Source organism: Cynocephalus volans, chromosome 2 (assembly GCF_027409185.1).
Source record: "Cynocephalus volans isolate mCynVol1 chromosome 2, mCynVol1.pri, whole genome shotgun sequence".
In the NCBI taxonomy this organism is placed as follows: Eukaryota; Metazoa; Chordata; class Mammalia; order Dermoptera; family Cynocephalidae; genus Cynocephalus; species Cynocephalus volans.
The window spans coordinates 221,639,004-221,658,977 of record NC_084461.1 but is presented as its reverse complement, the minus strand read 5'-3'; the positions used below and the strand labels follow the sequence as shown (position 1 = coordinate 221,658,977).

Sequence of the window (19,974 nt, the reverse complement as noted above, 5' to 3'; positions counted from 1 at the left end):
CATGGCCCTGCAGGTAAGTCCCTGAAACCAAAAGTACAATGAGGGAAGAGAAAAGCCATGCCTCGATGACAGCACATGTGAAAAAGAGTCTTGACAGCAACTTCAACACAAAACAGTCATGTCACACAACTAGGGAAAATCTTAGATTACATCAAGTACAGAATTTAGAGCAAGAGTAGAGCCCAAAATAGTGCTGAACCCACAGGAAGAGCTCATTCATTCATCAACTCATTCATTCATTCATTTTTGGAGCTCTGGGTTCAGTTATAGGTCCTCCTCTGAAAAGAAATAGAAAAGTTAAAACTCCTTTGGGAAAACAACATTTAGAATGGTATTAAGACATTTTCACATGAGAAAGAGCCAAATAACTGGGTAGAACATATAATAGATTGGAAACTCCTATTTATAATTAAAACGAAACGATAAAATACTCAGGAATAAACCTAGCAAGAAATAAACACTGGCAAGGGGTGGAGTAGGGGGATCGACTGGAAGCTCCACTGAAAAAATGACAAGAGTAAGTGCACCCCTTTCCTGAGGGGCAGAACCAACTTCCTTTCCTCCACCAAGATACCCAAGTAGGTAAGGGTTGCCAGCAAGGAAGATTCTGAGGGGTCTGAGACTCCTCCCCCACCCCAAGAAATGTGTGGTAGGGAAAGACCAGCAAAGGAGATTCCTCCCCACAACAAGCAAACCAGCCCCAAAGGCCAAGACAACCCTCTCCGACCTAGCTGTAGCAGGTAGCCCAGCCTCAGGCACCAGCAGTGGGAGTCGCAGTGGCACCAGATAAATCAGGCAGACCAAAATAGCACTATGAAGGCTCTGAAATGAAACTGTCATTGGAACCACAGCCCACAAAGATCAGGACCTGCATGCTAAACCTAAACAGAATGACTGCTCACAAAAACAAAAAAATTATATAGGACCCAGCATCTCCTAACATAATAACCAAAATGTGTACGATACAACAGAATATCACCTATTATACCACAAACCAGGAAAATCGTAATTTTAATGTAAAAAGACAACTTAATACACTTAATATCACTGAAATATCACTAAAGACAACTTAATATCACTGAAATGAATCAGATGTTGGAACTATCTGTTCCGTATCTTAAAGCAGCCATTATAAAAATGCACTATAAATCCCATGGTGACAAATAAAAAATTGAAAATCTCAGCAGAGAAACTGAAGAAAAATCAAATGGAAATTACAGAACTGAAAAATACAACAAAAAATTAAAAATTCACTAGATGGGCTCAATAGTAAGAGTGGAGATGACAGAGGAGTGAACTAGAGAACCGGAGGCCTCATCAACAGTATTCACCCAATCTGAACAACAGAGAGAAAACAGCCTGCAAACAAACAGAGCCTCACAGACCTGTGGGAAAACAACAGAAGACCCAACATTTACCATCTGAGCCCCACAAGGAGACTGCAGCTGAAAGAGTACACAAAGAAATGATGACTGAAGCTTTCCAAATTAGGTGAAAGACGTAAACTTACAATTCAAGAAGCCAAGCAAACCTAGTGAACATGAAGAAAACCATACCAATTAAACCTCTGAAAACTAAAAACAAAGAAAAAAATCTTAAAAGCAGCCAGAAAGAAATGACAGAATACTCAAAGGGGCACACCAATCCAAATGACAGCGGATTTCTCCTCTGCAATCATGGAAGCCAGAATGAAATGGCACAACTCTTTCAAGCATTAGAAGAAAAGAACTGTCAGCTGCCAATTCTATGTCCAGTAAAATATCCTTCAGAAATGAAGGAAGAAACAAAGACATTCTCAGAGGAGGGAAAATTAGAGGGAGCTGCAACTAGCTGACCTACCCTTAAAAAATGGCTACAGAAAGTTCTTAAGCAGAAAGGAAATTATAAAAGGAGAAATATGGGACCATTGAGAAAAAAGAGAAGAAAACAATAGAAAGACCAGAAATATGGATACATATAATAGACATCCTTTCCCTTATTTAAAATAAGTTTTTAAAATTACAATTGATAACTGAAACAAAAACCATCTAATACTCAAGCCAATAACCAATGATATTTAAAAGTGGGGAAAGTAAAGGGAACTAAATGGAAGAAAGTTTTCCACGCTTCCAGTAGACAGCATATTACAATATACATATCATAATACCCAGAGCAACCACTAAAAAAACTATATGAAGAGATACAATAAAAAACACTGGAGAATTATACCAAGTATTTCAAGACTTCATCCCTACTGTATACAAACTCTTCCAGAAAACAGAAGCATAGGAAACACTTTTCAACTCATTTTGAGGCTAGTATTACTAATACCAAAACCAGAAGACGACAGTACCGAAGAAAGAAATAAAAAACAAAAACAATATAGACCAATATCTCTCGTGAATTTAGTTGCAAAAAGCCCTCAACAAAATACTATCAAACGGAATCTAACAACATATAGTAAGATTTATATACTACGACCAAGTGGGATTTATTCCAGGTATGCAAAGCTGGTTCAACATTCAAAAAATTAAACAATATAATCCACTTTATCAAAAGGGTAAATAATGAAATTCATACGATCATATCAATTGACACTGAAAGGCATTTGACAAAATCCAATACCCACTCATGATTAAAAAAACCAAAAATCTCAGTACACTAAGGATAGAGTGGAATGGAGCACATAATGAGCATCTACAGAAAAAACAAATTAACATCATACTTACTTAACATCATAACTTATTTGTAGATAACACAACTGTCTATGTAGAAAATCCCAAGCAATCTACCAAAAAAACCCTCATAGAACTGAGAAGTCAGTTCAGCAGGATAAAAGATAAACACATGAAAATCAATAAAAATTAAATACCTAAGTATAAACTTATCAAAATATATTCACAATCAGTATGCTGAAAATCATAAAATACTGATTAAGAAAATCAAGACTTAAATGGAGAAACATACTAAGTTCATGAACTTGAATACTCAAAACAGTAAAGATTCTCCATAAATTGACCTATAGGTTTAATGCAGTTCCTATTAAAATCCCAGCTATGTTTTTGTAGACACAGAAAAATTTATCTAAAATTGATATGGAAAGTCACAGGCCTTAGGATAACTAACTCAGTCTTAAAAAGAAGGAAAAAATGAGAGGAATCACTCTACCCAACATTAATGTTTACTGCAAAACTACAGTTACCAAGACAGTGAGTGTGGTACTGGCCAAGGGACTGACACATGAAATCAATGGAACAGAAGATAGAACCCAGAAATAGACCCATACAAAGATGCTCAACTAATTTTTGACAAAGGCACAAAAGCTATTCAATGGAATAAATGGTGCTAGAGAAATTATATACCCATAGGCAAAAATATAAACCTTTATCTAAGCCTCACATCTTATTTAAAAAAATAAAAATAGACCACAGACTTCAACATAAAACAAAAAAACCTATCAAACTTTTAGAAAACAACATAGGATTCAGATCGCCATACAAGCCATTGCCCCCCCCCCAAAAAAAGAGAAAATCTTCATGATCAAGGAATAGGAAATAGTTCAATTGCACAATCCCCAGAATAAAAAACCTGATAAACTAGGACTCATGAAAATTAAAAACTTTTGCTCTGTGAAAGTCCCTGTTAAGAAAATGAAAGAAAAATTACCTACTAGAAGAAAATATCTGCAAACCATATATCCAACAATGGAGTAAAATATTTAAAGAACTCCCAATACTCAACAGTAAAAAAACCAACCCAATTTTTCTAATTGGGGCAAAAGACATCCAGACATTTTACATCTGTATAGAAGATATAAAGATGGCAAATAAGCACATGAAAAAATGCTCAACATCACTAGCCATCAGAGAAATGAAAATTGAAACCAGAATGAAATATCACCACATACCTATTAGAATGGCTAAAATAAGTAACAGTGAGAACACCAAACCCTGATGAGAATGCAAAGAAATCTGGTCACTCATATACTGCTGGTAAAAAACATAAAATGGTCCAACCACTCTGGCAGTTTCCTATAAAACTAAATATGCAATTTCCATATGACCCAGAAATTGCATTCGTGGGCATGTACCACAGAAAAATGGAAAGTATATATTTACACAAAAACCTGTATATAAATGTTCACAGCAGCTCCATTCTTAATAGCCAAAAACTGGAAATAACCAAGATCTCCTTTGATAGATGAATGGCTAAACAAACTGGAACATCATACCTTGGAATACTACTTAGCAATAAAAAGGAATGAACTATAGTTACATGCAACGACTTGAATGGATTTCCAAGGAATTATGCTGAGTAAAAAAAAAAGGTTACATAATGTATGATTCTGTTTATTTAACATTCTTGGAAAGGATAAAATTGCAGAAATGGAAAACATATTAGTGATTGATAGGGGTAGGAACTGGGGGTTGGGGGACAGGTGGGTGTGTTTACAAAAGAGCAATACAAGGGGTCCTTGTGGTGATGGAACTGTTCTGTATCTTAACTGCTGGTAGACACAAACCTACACATGATAAAAGAGCATGGAACTAAATAAAAACACACACACACACATTAGTATACAAATAAAATTGGGGGAATCTACATAAAATCAGTGGATTGTGTCAACGTCAATATCCAGGTTGTACTCTTGCATATATATGAGTACTCATACAGTACATATAGTACACATATAGTGTTATAGGACAAGATACAAGAAAACTCTCTATTCGTTCTTACAATTGCATGTGAATCTACAATTCAATCTACAATTATCTCAAAATAAAAAGTTTAATTAGGAAAAAAAACACCACAAAGTTTTCTTTTGGAAATAGAAAAGATGATTCTAAAGTTTATTTTTTGGAAAAAAAGCAAAATCAGGACAAAGCAAGGATATTTATTTTCACCACTTCTAATCAAAACTGTACTGGAAGTTTAAGCCAGTGCAGTCAGGCAAGAAAAATAAGTCATACAGATAGGAAAGAAAGAAATAAAACTGTCTTTATTTACAGATCATGTATGATAGTCATCACAAAAATTTCTACAAAATATACAAAAAAGCTCTTAGAAGTAATGAGTGATTTAGCAACGTTGCAAGATACAAGATCAACGTTAAATATCAACTATATTTCTATATATTAGCAACAAACAAACTGAAAAAAATATATCATTTAAATAACATTAGCAATATAAAATACTTAGGGGTACATTTGTTAAGATAACTGCAATACTTATATCCTGAAAACACTGCTGAAAGAAATTAAAGAAGAATAAAATAAATGAAGAGATACAGTGTTCATGGATCAAAAAACAATATTGTTAAGATGTCAGTTTTCCCAAACTGTTTTTACAAGTTCCATGCAACCCCAATCAAAATTACAGTGGGCTTTTTTGTTGCAACTGACAAGCTGACCTTAAAATTTATATTGAAATGCAAAGGAGACCTAGAATAAACAAAATAACTTCGAAAAGAAGAATAAAGTCTGAAAACTTAAACTACCTCGTTTCAAGACTAATTGTGAAGCTATACGTTATTAAGACAGTGTACTGTTAGTGTAAGTGCTGGTAGCGATGTAAAATGATACATCCACTTTGGAAAACAATTTGTCAATTTCTTAAAAAATTAAATGTACATCTCTCACATGACCCATTTAGTCCACTTTGAGGGGTTTACCAAAGAGAAATGAAAGCAGTTGTTCATATAAAGACTTGTACAAATATGCTCACAGCATCTTTAGCTGTCACAGCCAAAAACTGGAAATGACCTCATGGACAGGTGAACAATTTACAGTACATCATACAAATGGACAAATACACTAAAAAAAAAAAAAAAAGAAACTGACTACTCAACAATAAAAAGGAATAAAGATGCAACAGCATAGGTGAATCTCAAAATAATTATGCTAAGTACATGAAGTTAGACAGAATAATGCTTACCCTGTATAATTCCATTTATGTAAAATTCAAGAGAATACAAACTATTGAATATTGACAAAAAGCAGATAAATGGTTAACTGGTGATGGGAGAGGACAGGATGGAAAGATTACAAAGTGGCATTAGGAAACTTTTGGGGATGACAAATTGTTCATTATTTTGATACTGATGGTAGCATATTCACATGCCAAACCTTTCAAATTGTATACTTCAATTAGTGTAGTTTACTGTATATCGATTATAACTCAATAAAGCTATTTAAAAAAGAAACCTACCACACTTTCTTTTAAAAACAGAAAAAGTAACCCTTAGTTCCTATGGAAAAATAAGCAAGCAAGAATATTCAGAATTCTGAAAAAGCATTACAGCAAGGACAGAGAAAGGAACTAGTGGTACCAGTTTTAATAAGTGATGTCTTAACATATGATAAAGCTAGGTTGGGTTTTAAGTTATAGTAATGAATAATCAACAGAGATCAATAATGTTGACTAGAAAGTCCAGATAAAGATATATATAAAGAATATGACAAAAAGGGCATTTTAATCAGTTGGGGACTGACCAGGTTAGCTCACTTGGAAGAGTGTGGTGCAAGTAACACCAAGGTCAAGGGTTCGGATCCCTGTACCTGCCAACTGCCAAAAGCAAAAACAAAAAACAAACAGTGGAAAAAACTGCATCTACACTTCTCAACTGTACTTATTCTCAAAATAATAGATGAATCAGTAATTTAAATGTAAAAGGAAACTGGAATCAAGAAGTACTGGAACAAATAGTGGGAGAATTTTATTTTTTATGACTTTTTTTTTTTTTTTTTTTTTTTAAAGATGACCGGTAAGGGGATCTTAACCCTTGACTTGGTGTTGTCAGCACCATGCTCACCCGAGTGAGCCACGGGCCGGCCCTATTTTTTATGACTTTTTACAAAATGCCTTTTTAAGTGTAAGATAAAGCCCAAAAGCCCAAAGGCAAAAGTGATAAATCTAACTTCATTAGAGAAAAAAATTCCACATAAAAGAATCATAAACTAAGTTAAAACACAAATGTTAAACTGATGGGGTGGCGGGGGTGGTGGATGTGGCAACTCATATCACAAAAAGCTAATTTTATTAATATATAAAGAATTCCTAAAAATAAATAAGAAAAAGATCAAGAGTAACCTGACAGAAAAATGGGCAAAGCATATAGACAGTTCAAAGAAAAGGAAATACAAAATGCCCCTTAACACGTGGAAAGATGTCCTGATTCACAGAGATCCAAGATTTCATCAGCACTCTGTTCATTAACCGCAACAAATGTACCATATGAATATAACATGACAACAGCAGAAGCTGGATGTGAGCTATTTGGGAACTCTACTTTCTGTGAACTTAAAACTGTTATAAAATAGAAGGGTTTTTTTTTTTTTTTTTTTTTTTTTTTTTTAACAAAAAGGGCAAACAACATGAATGGATATCTCACAGAAGAAGACATCTGAATGGCCAAAAAGCACACAAAAGATGCTCAACATCATTACTCATCAGGGAATGCAAATTAAAATCATAATGAGATACTATTTTATAGCCACTAAAATGATTAAATCAAAGACAATGGATGATACCAAATTTTGGTAAAGATGTGAACAACTGAAACTCCATCCATGCTGGAGTTCTCTCTAGAAAACTGTTGGGCAGTTTATTTTGTGGCCACCACATAGAAACACGACTAAACCTCCCTCTCCAAGTTTGGTTTGGATGTTGAGACTGATGACAGCAAGAGGGTATAGGAAGATCTACGACTCACATAATGAGGCTTTCTAGGGAAAGCAAGGCAGATTTCCCAGTAGTTCAAATGTGGCTGGAGAGAGCTGGGAGGGAAAGGAGAACAGCTTGGGGGATGTAATTTCAGGGAATGGGGCTTGCATGAGTGCAGATGTGTACTGATTTGAACTTCCTGCTGGTGCCCAAAAAGGAGCACCCAGGCCTTCTTATAAGTTTACCCAGGGGTAGGATAGAATCGAAACAGGAGGTATAGGGCTTCAAAGCCGTCGGCAGCCCAACATTAAAGATACAGTCAGACTTTCTCATACTCTGTCTTACAAAGTTGGACATCCATCTACTTTATGACCCAGCCATTCCACTCTTAAGAAAACCAGTTTCTACAAAGAGTCTCATACACAAACGTTTAGAACAGCCTTTGTTGCAATAGCCAAAAACTGGAGACAACCTAAATGGCTATCAAAAGAAAAAGTGATAAACAATTGTAGCATATCCATGCAACAGAATTCCATGCAGCAATAAGAAACAAAATCTCAAAAATATTATGCTAAGAGAATCCACAGACAAAAGAATATTTTATTATGTAAATCTAGAAAAGGCAAACCTAATCAGAAAGCAGATTATTGGTTGCCTTGAAGCTGGTGGTGTTGTGGCAGGTGGGAACTGACTGCAAAGGGGCACGAAGTTATTTTCTGGGGTGACAGAAACGTTTTATTTCTTCATTGTAATGGTGGTACATGGGCATTTGCCACTGTCCAAACTAACTAAACTATATTCTTAAGATGTGTTTTTTACTGTATATAAGATATATTTCCACAAAGTTGACTTATGAAAAATGAAAACATTACGTTGAAGTAAAGTACCCAAACACTAGAGAATACATACTGTCTGATTACATTTGTCTGAAGTCCAATATCAGGCAAAACAAATCTGTGGAGACAGAAATCCGAAAGCAGCTGCCTGGGGTAGGTGTTGGGCTACTGACTACAAACATGTACAGGCAAACTTTCTGGGGTGATGGAAATTTTTTCATTCTTGTTTTGGGTGATAAGTACATCACCAAAAACACTGTCAAAATTTATTAGGATGAACATTAAGTTATACTTCAATTTTTAAAAAGTGTTTTCCTTAACAAAAACAACAAAATTTTATTTTCTAATCCCACAACTAAGGAATATAAGTAAAGGGAAAAGTCTGACCTCTTAATTTTCCAATCATGAAGAAAATGGTAAAATTGAAACATAATCCACAAGTGTTGACCTAGCAAAATAGATAACTTGCAAATAAACAAAAAAAAAAAAAGAGGAACAAAATTGGGAATGAGAAAGTACATATAACAGATGAGTTTTTTATTCTATTATAATTAAAAATATCAATAAAACAGGTTTTTGAAAAAATGTTATGAATAACTCACGAAAATGTTAAAATATAAACACAAAAACTACAACCACTACCACAAAAAAACCCCAACTCAACCAGTGACCATAGAAGAAACTAAAAATGTTACCTAAGATCACCTCTAAGAACCTTCTTGATACACACAGATGCATACCTGCCAGAAATGCTTAACCTGGATCGGATCTAATTAAGCCTTCAGTCATAACACTGAAGTTTATAGAAATTTGGGAAAATATAGGAAGGACAAGTTAAATTACACTACAAGAAACAAAGATCCAGAATGAAGAACATTTTTCAAGATAATGGGCCAGTTCTCTTCCAAAAGTGAACTGTCATTATAAAAAATGGGTGGGCAGTTTTACTCTAGGTCAAGGGCTGCCAAATTTTTTCTGTACATGGTCAAAGGGTAAATATTTCAGGCTCTGTGGCTGTACCATCACTGTTGCAACTACTCAACTCTGCCATTGTAGCATAAAAGCAGCAATGGGCAATATGGAAACAAATACTATGGTTGTGTTTCAAAAAAACTTTGTTCATGGAGACTGAAATTTGAATTTGATATAATATTCACATAAAATATTCTTCTTTTTTTGTCTTCTAACACTATTTAAGTATATATAAGGGCTTGTCTCGTTAAGAGGGAACAATGAATAGGTTAGACTTTCTTGCTACAGCAACCTCAAATTGTGTCAGACAGTTTCAGTCAGGTGTCACAAAGTGTTACTTGCAAATTATAATTATTCTTTTGGGGTTTTTAGCCCTTTAAAAAGGTAAAATCCATTCTTAGCCCGCAGGCTATACAAAAATAAGTGGTAGGCAGGCTTGGGCCCTTGAGCCGTATTTGATGAGCATCCCCTCTAGACTGAAAGACTAAGGGGACGACAGCTGACTGTTACACACAGACCTAATCAGACCCAATAAGTGGGGGGGGAGGCTTAAAACACTTGGGATTAACTGGAAAAATCTGAACATGGATTGAATTAAATATTAAGCCATTATTATAGTTAATTTTCTATATAAATATTATAGTTAGGTAGAAAATCCTTACACTTGACAGGTGCCTGCAATTTACTTTCAAATGGCTCTGAAAAGCATGTGCACACAGAGAGAAAGCACATATAGCAAAATATTGACAACTGTTGAATTAGGTAGCAGGTGCACCTGTGATAACTGTGCCATCATTTCAACTTTTCTGTAGGTTTCAAATATTTCTTAAGAAAACAAAAATCCTCCCAAAATGAAAACAAAAGCATATAATGTATTTTACTAGAGAGAAAGGGGGAGGAAGGAGGGAGGAAACCAGGGTTTAACCAGTGAATTCTCTCATATTTGTGGTTAAGATAAACCTCTTGTTACAAAAATCATTCTAGTTCACAAAAAGGATCCAAAGAAAGTTATCTAACTTATTTCATAAAACTATCACCTTCATATCAAAATCTGAAAAAGAGGGCATTCAGAAAGACACAGTAATCCAACTCTCTGATCAATACAGATACAAATGATACAAATGAAACAGAACAAGAGCAAACCATAAGCATCTGTCCAAATCTGGCTTAACCCAGTAGTTTAAGGGTGGTTTAATAATACCAAATCTATACTAATAATTCAGTATTTTAAATACCAAATTATTAAATTTAATCAATTATTAAATTATTAGTTAATTATTAAATTACTGAATTTAATTATTAAATTACTAAATACCAAACACCCATCAACAGGTCTAACAAGGAAAAAACATGGTAACTCAATAGATAACAAAAAGGCATTAAAAAATTAACCAAAAATATAAACTGTCTAGGAACAACCATTATAAGAAATATATAATGATGCAAGACACTTTAATCAGAGATTGAAAGATTTAAATAGGAGCAGAACATGTTCCTAGACAGAACTAAATACTGCATGAAAATTTCAATTATTCACAAATTAATTTTTTAGTTTAATACAATGACCAATTAAAAAACAAAATATGTTTTGTAATTCACCAAAACAGTTTTCAAAGTTAATTTGGACCACTGCTGGCCTATCAAACTGGCAAGGCTAAAGACTAATAATATTCACTTGTGGTCAAGATACAGGGAAAACTGCTCTCTCACATACTGTATAGGTAGGAGTATGAGATTTGGCACATCTGTCTAGGACAACTTAATTTCAAAATTAAAATTTATATACTCTGTGACAAAATAATTCCATTTCTAAAAATCTGCTCTACAGAAATATTCCCACACATTATTAAGAATCTTCACTATGACTTATGTTTAAGAATAAAAAACAAAAGAAAAATGCAATGTTAATCAATGATTAAATAAACGATGGCACATAATATGCAGGCATTAGAAAGAATAAGGTCACTCCATCTGTGTGAAATAGGATGATGTCTATGACATCTATTTGAAGAGCATGTTAGGTTAAACAGAATTTTTATAAAACAAAAAATGGAGTCACACTCTTAACACTGGCCTGTAAGAGTAGCTGAGAAAAAGGAGTAGCTGAGGAGGATCTGAGGGAAAGGATGATTCAGCATTTCCATGGTTCAACTTTACACATTTCTACATTAAAGCTTTTTTGGTTAAAAAATTTGCAAATGTTGCTATTTTTATATAAAGAAAAGTATAAAAATTAAATAGAAGTTAATCTAAAATAACTAAATGTATGAATGTTAAGGACATTAAGAAAACAGAAAATTGAGGCGAGTTGCCTTATTAGGTTTCAAAAGATATAATAAAGATACAGTTATTTAACAGAAAAGATAGTATGATAGTGGTATGAGAATCAAGAGATTAATAATACAGAAGAGACTGCCTTATAACTGACCCCAGGTATACACATACACACTATAAGAACACATCATAAACCAACATTATTCAACCAACAGTGATAGAAAATGATGAGCAAGTAAAATTAAGTTGATCTTTATCTGAGTTCCAGATGAGATCAAGTTAAATGTACAAAATGAAACTATAAGAAACAATTCTAGGGCTAGTCATACAAGATTTAAGTGCTTCAGTGACTGTGCTATGAGGGTTAAATCCAAGAATGTAGAATTAGCCTGAGCTGTTTTGCTAAAGTTCCCTCAGGATATGGACACCTGATCAATGCAAAAAACCTATCAATCAACCTTGTTGCTTTGAAACCATGGGTGCAAGGAGTTTGGGGGCCATCTGCCCCAGGAGCTTGTCAGCACTGTTTATTGATAACAGTGGAATCAAGGACGTGAAACCCTGAGAGGGCTCTGCCCTGAAGGCCAGTTATGCAGCAGGATTATGCCTCAGACAAGTAAAATGTAAAAGTTTTGGAGAGACTCCATTTAGCTTCCTGGTGCCCTTGTGTTCAATTAAAGTGTGTCTAGCCACAGCCTTCACAGTGGAAGGACAACTGGAGCTGCAGTCGGCCTCTACAGACCCGGGCTGAGTGGCACCCTGGACTCATGCTACAATACTGCATCCTTTTCTTTTAATGAACTGTAGATTTGAAAGCACTGTCATCTGGGGTCGTGTGAGTCTTTTTTAGTAATGGAAATCTGTTAAACTGCCTCAGTTAGTGCAGTGATACAAAAGGGGTTTCTATAGAAAAAATGAAATTAATGAAAGGAAATGGCCCCAAAAAAGACTGATAGATCTAACTGCAAAACTTTTAAAACACGCTTATTGTAATACTAAACAAAATGTTAAAATTAAATGATTAAAAAGCAGAAAAAATATTTGCAACAAATGAAGAATAAATATCCTTCAGAAAGAAGGTCTTCAGAGAGAAATCTTGCAAATCAGTAAAAAATATATTAACATCCCCTTAAAAAAATGGGAAAAGGACACAAGCAATTCACCAAAGAAATGCCACAATCAATATGCCTTAAATAAATATTCTCACAAGTAGTCAAAGGAATGTTAGTTACAAATATAAGAACAAGCCATTTTTCATCTATCAAAATGGCCAAAAACACCTTTTTTTATAGACAGTACTCAATGCTGAATGAGTAATAAAATAAGTATCAAGATACACTGCTCACAAGCACATAAACGATAATGACCTTCTGAAAAACTATTTGGTAACTGCAATCCATAAAATGACTAAATTCTGACATTTATGAATCTATTTATTTAAAATGTAATCCAAGAGTTATTTCAAAGTCATCCAGTGTAGACTTCTTTATTAATATGGACAAAGTACGAAACAGCTTAAATGTCAAACAGAATTATGCCTTACAGTATAATACTTTAATCATAAAAAAATCTGAAAAAATTTAATGACAAAATTTATATAAAGTATTATTATAACTAAAGAAAGTTTATTCACACACACACAACTTATAAATGACTGGAAGAAAATACCACAAAAGGTAAACAAAGGTATTTTATGGGTGGTGGAATTCTGGTATGATATGTACTTTTTATTCTAAATTTTCCACAACACATACGATCTTTATTATCAGAAAAAAAATGTCAATGTTATTTGAGTACATTTTTCAATGAAATAAATCTATTTTTAACAAATGCATGATAAAATTTATGAAAACCCTCTCATTTTTCTCTAATATCTAATAAATCCGTTAAAGGGTTGAAAATAAGATCATCACGAGAGGCGAAATCAAAATATTACCTATAACACCTGTCAGAGTTCCTGAAAGCACTTCACAATTGACTATTATTTTCAACCTGACTACAGTTTAAGATAGAAAAGAAAACAAAGTCTAGAGCAGCCAGTCTTCTCTGAAGATCCAGCTCTTTACTCACCATCCTCCGCTAAGACCTTGGCTGCATCTTTATCCTCTTCCCATGTTCCAGTCACGAAGCAGTCTCTGATGCTGTTCATAACCTGACGCACAAAAGTCAGCACTTACATGACATGCTCCAATCACTCAACAAAACAACTGCACTAAGAAACAGTGGTAGGCAACACAGTGCCTTTAAATATTTCTCAAGACACTCTGTGGATATTCTCATTACAGGTGGGATGATGAGACGACTTTACCTTTGATGTAGATAGTATGACCACAGAGATAAAACATAAATTCATAATAGTAAGCAGCGGACAGGGAAAGTACTATTAGCACACTGACCTCATAAGTAAACAAACAGATATTTACTAATTCAACTAATTTTCAAAGTTTCTAAGGAGATGCGGTGAGATAGCATTTTACAAAATTGTTCTTGCTATTTGTTAATCCAAACCTATTGTGTCTGTTTGAAAACTTCATTCCTAAAAAATGAGAGAAAATATTTGTAAACCATGTATCTGTTAAGGGATTTATACCCAGAATATATAAACAATTCTTAAAACTAAATAACCCAATTTAAAAAACAGGCAAACAATATGAATAGATATTTCTTCAAAGAATATATGAGGCTACTCCAAAAATTTCATGGAAAAATGGAAACGAAAGATAATACAAATATTTCCATGAACCTTTTGAAGAATTCTAATACACAAGCTGCCAATAAGCACATAAAAAGATGTTCAACATTATTAGCTATCAGGGAGATACAAATCAATACCGCAATTAGATATCGCTTCACAACTCCTAGGATGGCTATAATCCAAAAGACAGATAATAACATGTACTGATGAGGATGTGGAGAAATTGAAAACCACATACACTAATGGTGAGAATGTTCCACCTTTAAAAAGAGAAATGAGAGAACATATGAGGGAAAAAAACTTTTAATTCTTTTCAGTAATCATATTAATAGAAACATGTATAATGCTACTCTGACACTGTTTTATGTGTAACATAAGATAAAGCAAATGAGTAGTTATGTGGTTTTCTAATTTCATCATCTTCAGATTCAACCAGAGAATAACTCTTCAGTGGAAAAACAGATACAAATGTAAGATGTGGTCCTGAATGTGAATTGGAAATATCTATATGAATTCTCCTAGCTCTGAACACTGAGAAGGCCTAGAAATAATAACCAACTCAAAGCAATCAGCATTTCTATGTCTAGGCTGTGAGGTTAAAATACCATTCATTACTAAACGAAATCAGAACTTCTCATGGCTGACTGCAAGTCTGGCATCACCAATGTACAAGATGATGTTGGACACCTCATCACAGAGAATAAAGAAGCCATCAAGGATGACCAGGATCGTGTTAAAAGGACTCATAAGCCAACGTGAAGAGACTCCCAACAGGATACAGATGGATAAATCTGAGCATCGATAGAATAACCAGTGCAACAGAATGAATCACATCAACTACATTTAAATCCATGACTTCATAATGATACTTAAAAAGAGTCACCTTTGGAGAATCATTCTGAAAACTGATTAAAAAAAAAAATCAAGCATTTATCCTGCTTCCATTAAACTAGGTAGCCAACAGTAGAAGAGGGGAAGTTTCTCTTTACAGAAGTATTCCAACTAATAAATAAAAAGAAATGATTGAACAGACATCACCTCTCTACATCTGTAAGAAATTAGTAGCTCTAGGCATTGAGTGTCAACAATTGCTAACATCATGAAAAGAGACAACTAGACTTTTTGTGCCTCCTAATGAAAAAACACCATCACCCAGGAAGAAGTGTTACCAAAACATAAAAGTCAAATCTAAATCCTATCAAACTTCTAAATGTTCTGTCCACAGGATAACTATAACCACATGGATATTTAAATTAATCTTAATTAAATTAAGATTAAATAAAATTTAGACAAAATTAAAAATTTAGTTCATCAGACTCACTAGCCAAATACATACATTCATTCATTCATTCATTTACTTATTTATAAAAGATGACCGGTAAAGGGATCTTAACCCTTAATTCCTTGATTTTGGTGTTATCAGCACCACACTCTCCCAAGTGAGCCACAGGCCGGCCCTTCAGTAGCCACATTTAAAATACTCAATAGCTACAAGTAGCCACATGGGACAGCTCATATACAGAACACTTCCGATCACAGGAAGTTGTACTGATATTGCTCTGTACCATTTTATAGGACATACAGAGGAGAAAGCCTGATAAACTGCACATAGGGAAGCAATGCAATCCACAAAAATCCAGAATATAAGAAACTCCAGATATCAAATACTTGATTTCTTAAACAAATAACATGCAAGTGGAAAAAAAAAGGTGGGGAGGGGAGTATTGCAGATTGAGAAATTTAAAAGGAATAGTGAAAAACATAATAAAAACCAGATTAAACTAAATTATGGTGTTTGGTGATACAAACTTTGAGGATAAAATTATGAAGAAAAGGAAATGACTACTTTCAGAGTCTGGACATTTCCTTTGCACAGGGAGGAAGGAGACTGTGACTGGGGAGGTCATGTGCAGCACTGCTTGGCAGTGGCAAAGCTTGGTTTCTTGGTCTCAGTGGTGGTTACAGGGGTATTCACCTTCTAGCAACTCATTAGTTAAACAATTGTTTTATGTGGTTTTCTATATCTGTATTAAATTTTACCATAAAAAATGGTTAAATAAAATTTCAAAAAGGGCATAAGTGCTACCAAGTGAATCACAATAGGTAATATGATAATGATTAGGCTTCTATGAGGAGTGACATTTAAGCTAAAAAAAAAAAATGACAAAAAGTAGCCAGCCTTGGGAAGATCAGAAGAGTATTCCAGAAGAGAAAACAGAGGAAAGTGTCTAAGATGGGATTAAGCCTTGGTAAGTCTGAGAGCTGAATGTATTCCAGTGTGTCTAGGGAGTGCTGAGGTGGTGGAGGAACATTTTACCAGTGTCACTGATTTTTGTTTGCTTATAAATACGTTAACTTGGGGACACTAGGTATATCCTAGTTATAAGATACAAAATATTTCAAATGTAGAAAAACGTAAGTGCCATGCTTCAAAATAATTTTCCTTTTCTCCATAACACATGCACATGGTCTAACTAAACTTAAACATGTTACTGTTTAGGATGCATGAAATATCTACTCCAATGTCTGGCAAAACAACCTGTTATCCTACAAAAATAAGAAGCAACAACATGTAAGCAATATTGCAACCAGATAATCTTCTAAAACTATTCCCTAATTCTCTCCTAAGTCAAACATACTACTCAGCCTTACCTCCTCTAAATCCCAATCACGGGGTGCCTCCACAAGAAATCTGGAGCAGTCCAGAGAGTCAGCCTTGTGCTTACACTCTCTGTCAGGCTGGCTGACACGGAACAATCCTCCAAGCTCTTCTCGGTTATCACCATCTTCTTCTTCATTATCTTCTGTCACTAAAGACATCACCATGATGGAAAAGTGAAAACAAAACCTACAACCTTAGAGGACTCATTATCTTTAACTAATTAGGCCACACATCTTAGAATTCAGGGGACTGAGTGTCCAGTTTATCACAGGTATGGTGGTGGCCCTGCGCGAGTCAGCCACAAAGAAAGGCCAAGAAACCATCACTCAGTATGTTTGGAAGACTCCTGCACCCCCCTACAAGGCAGCAGCAGAGAGCTCATTGAGGAGTGAGAATATTGTGGGTTAGGAGAGGGAAGGGACATTTAAACACAGTACTTTAAACTACTGTAGAAGAGTTTCTGTGAGCAGTGTTGAGTCTCTCATCACTAAGAGTACTCAGGGATAACCTGAATGAAAACCAGTACATGGCAGCCCTCCTAAATGCCTAATAGTGTGGCCTTGATCATGTGGTAACTGGGGAGCTCAGTATAAAAGTTCACCACTTTACATTTATTTCTGCATGATTTTTTCCAAAAGGAAAAAAGCAAAGATTTTCCAGGCTGAAATATTTTTCTGGCACTAAATTTACAAAAATGTCTCATGAAGGACTTTTAAATAGGAGGTATGAAATGACATAATAGACAGTATTCATATCAAAAACTTTATGGTAAACCCATTAATCTATTTCATATGATTAATCTGTGGTCCTCATAAGCTGATGATTAAAAACATCTGCCAAATATAAACCATTACAGCCAGGAATTATGGCTGTCAAAAGCACCACCCCAGTCCTCTAACCAATTCCCTCTTCTACTTTATAGAAAATAACCTAAGAAACTAAAAAAAACTTCCAGCTCTGAACCAGAGTTCTTTACCTGTCCCATAAATAAGCTTTCGAAGGTTTGGAGTTACTTGTTGCTGCCTCAGAAAGGCCTCAGCTGCCTTCCTGGAAAGGTCTTCCTTCCACTTGAGGGCACCTGAAAGCACCAATGCCAGCGTCTGGTTAAGTCTGTTCACTTGTCTTGCCTTCTTCACGCTCACTGCTCATTCATCCTAAAATCCACTCATGATGCAACATTTGAAGAGTTAAACTCTCCAAAACAGCAGATGCCCAAATGTGGACATCCTATTTACAGCAACATTTTGAGTGCCAAGTTTACAGCAGCACCCAATTAAATTTAAGCATACCTGAAGTTTCTGTAGAATAGTTTTCTTCCTTGTAATCTTCTTCTTTGAGTAAATCTTCTATGTCACTAGTCTTATCAATTAAGTTCTCTAAGTCCAGTTTCTGACTACTGCCTACTTGAGAAGGCTTTGGAAGACTTTTCCAGGTAACCTCTTCATTTTCTGAGTCCTCTTCCTCTGAACTGGGCGAGGAGCTTTCTTCAGGTTCATCTTCAGATGCAAACGCCTCTTCAGGTGTGCAGTGACCAGAATCGGAAGTGGTGAGTGTTGCTTTTTTCATCAGCAAAGACTTTTCCAGATTCATATGATCAATCCGATGATTAGCTGATGACAGTCCTGCTTCACCACCTTCTCCAGCAGCCTTTGACTCTAAGACGGCCCTCTCTCCTCCTGCAGTGGAGCCCTCTCCCTCACTGCTCTCACTGGCTTCCTCTGCCTCACCTTCTTCCCCTGAACTCCTCTCAAGGTCATCATCGCTGTCAGCAAATGCTGGCAAGTCCACCTCACTGTCTTCTTCCAGCTCCTCCAGTTTCCGCCGTTTGACGCCCTCAACAGTCATGTACTCTTTATCAGTCATTTCAGCATCTTCCTCCTCTTCTGTCTCATCACCACTAGAGCCATTTTCTGACCTATCACCTTCAGACATTTCATCATCTTCATCGTCATCTTCATCATCACTATCTCCAGACTCATCTTCATCTCCAAAAATGGCTTTCCGACGCACTCGACCAGTTTTCATATCCACTTGCTTTTCCTCCTTTGGCATCCACAGCCTATATTATCAAATTAAGTGCAAAATAACTCAATCTGTACAATGATCAGCCAGTTTAGAAAGGGCAATAGAGTCAATAAAAATGCAAAGAAAAATAAAATGTCAAGGAATGGATTAATGACAGTATAGAAATAATTATTCAATACACACTGGACTAGTTAATAGGCAAACTCATGTTTGGTTTTATAACACACTTCAAAAGAACTTATAGAGAGAATAAATAAAGAATAATCTTTAAAAAAAAAAATCCAACTTTAGGAAAAAACTGATCAAAAGGAAAGTTAATTTTAGTAGATCTTTCAGAAGACAGATTAACTTCCAAGCTGGGAACACACAGTCCTTACAGAAATGGCCGACTCCAGGCCTAAAGCAGGGAGAAGACAAAGTAAGCCTGGACTATCCTGTTGTGTCAAAGCAAAAAGTGCTCAAAGACTAATGGGGATGTGCCAAAAGAACACAGGAGACTGAGGACTCCCACAGCCAAATCTGGGACAATGGAGGCATCAGAAAGAATAATGATAGTAACGGGACTATGACCATGGAACAGAACAAAAGTCTATCCATGAACAGTGATACTGATATAAAGGGAGAGGTGAAAGCTCTTTGTTAAACAATGTAGAAGAAATGACAAATTAAGAAAATCACGATTTCAAAGTCACCAATGCCATAACTGATACAGAAGAATCATTAAAATGCTAAAACCATGGGGTGAAATAAAAATGATAATAAAGTTATTTAATGTAGCATTATATGTAAAATTAAGAAAACATCAATTAGAAAAAACCAAAAGTTTTGCCTGAGAATGGTAAATTAGACTATACCAATAATAACAAAAT

At 35.0% G+C, this 19,974-nt stretch overlaps 1 protein-coding gene and 1 non-coding gene across 3 annotated transcripts in view; both read right to left on the bottom strand.

Moving 5' to 3' along the window:
• The window catches only part of BMS1 (BMS1 ribosome biogenesis factor), a 48,287-nt gene that overhangs the window by 17,320 nt on the left and 10,993 nt on the right, over positions 1-19,974 (bottom strand). For both annotated transcript variants that reach the window (XM_063087375.1, XM_063087376.1), the window contains exons 10-13: positions 18,370-19,139; positions 18,057-18,158; positions 17,071-17,228; positions 13,794-13,875 (exon numbers count right to left, since the gene is read on the bottom strand). In XM_063087375.1, coding sequence (XP_062943445.1) covers positions 13,794-13,875; positions 17,071-17,228; positions 18,057-18,158; positions 18,370-19,139 — 1,112 coding nt within the window. The remainder of the gene's footprint in view (positions 1-13,793; positions 13,876-17,070; positions 17,229-18,056; positions 18,159-18,369; positions 19,140-19,974) is intronic.
• On the bottom strand, positions 9,666-9,789 carry LOC134371384 (small nucleolar RNA SNORA28). The gene has a single exon (XR_010022810.1). It is a non-coding gene; the product is annotated as a small nucleolar RNA SNORA28 (small nucleolar RNA).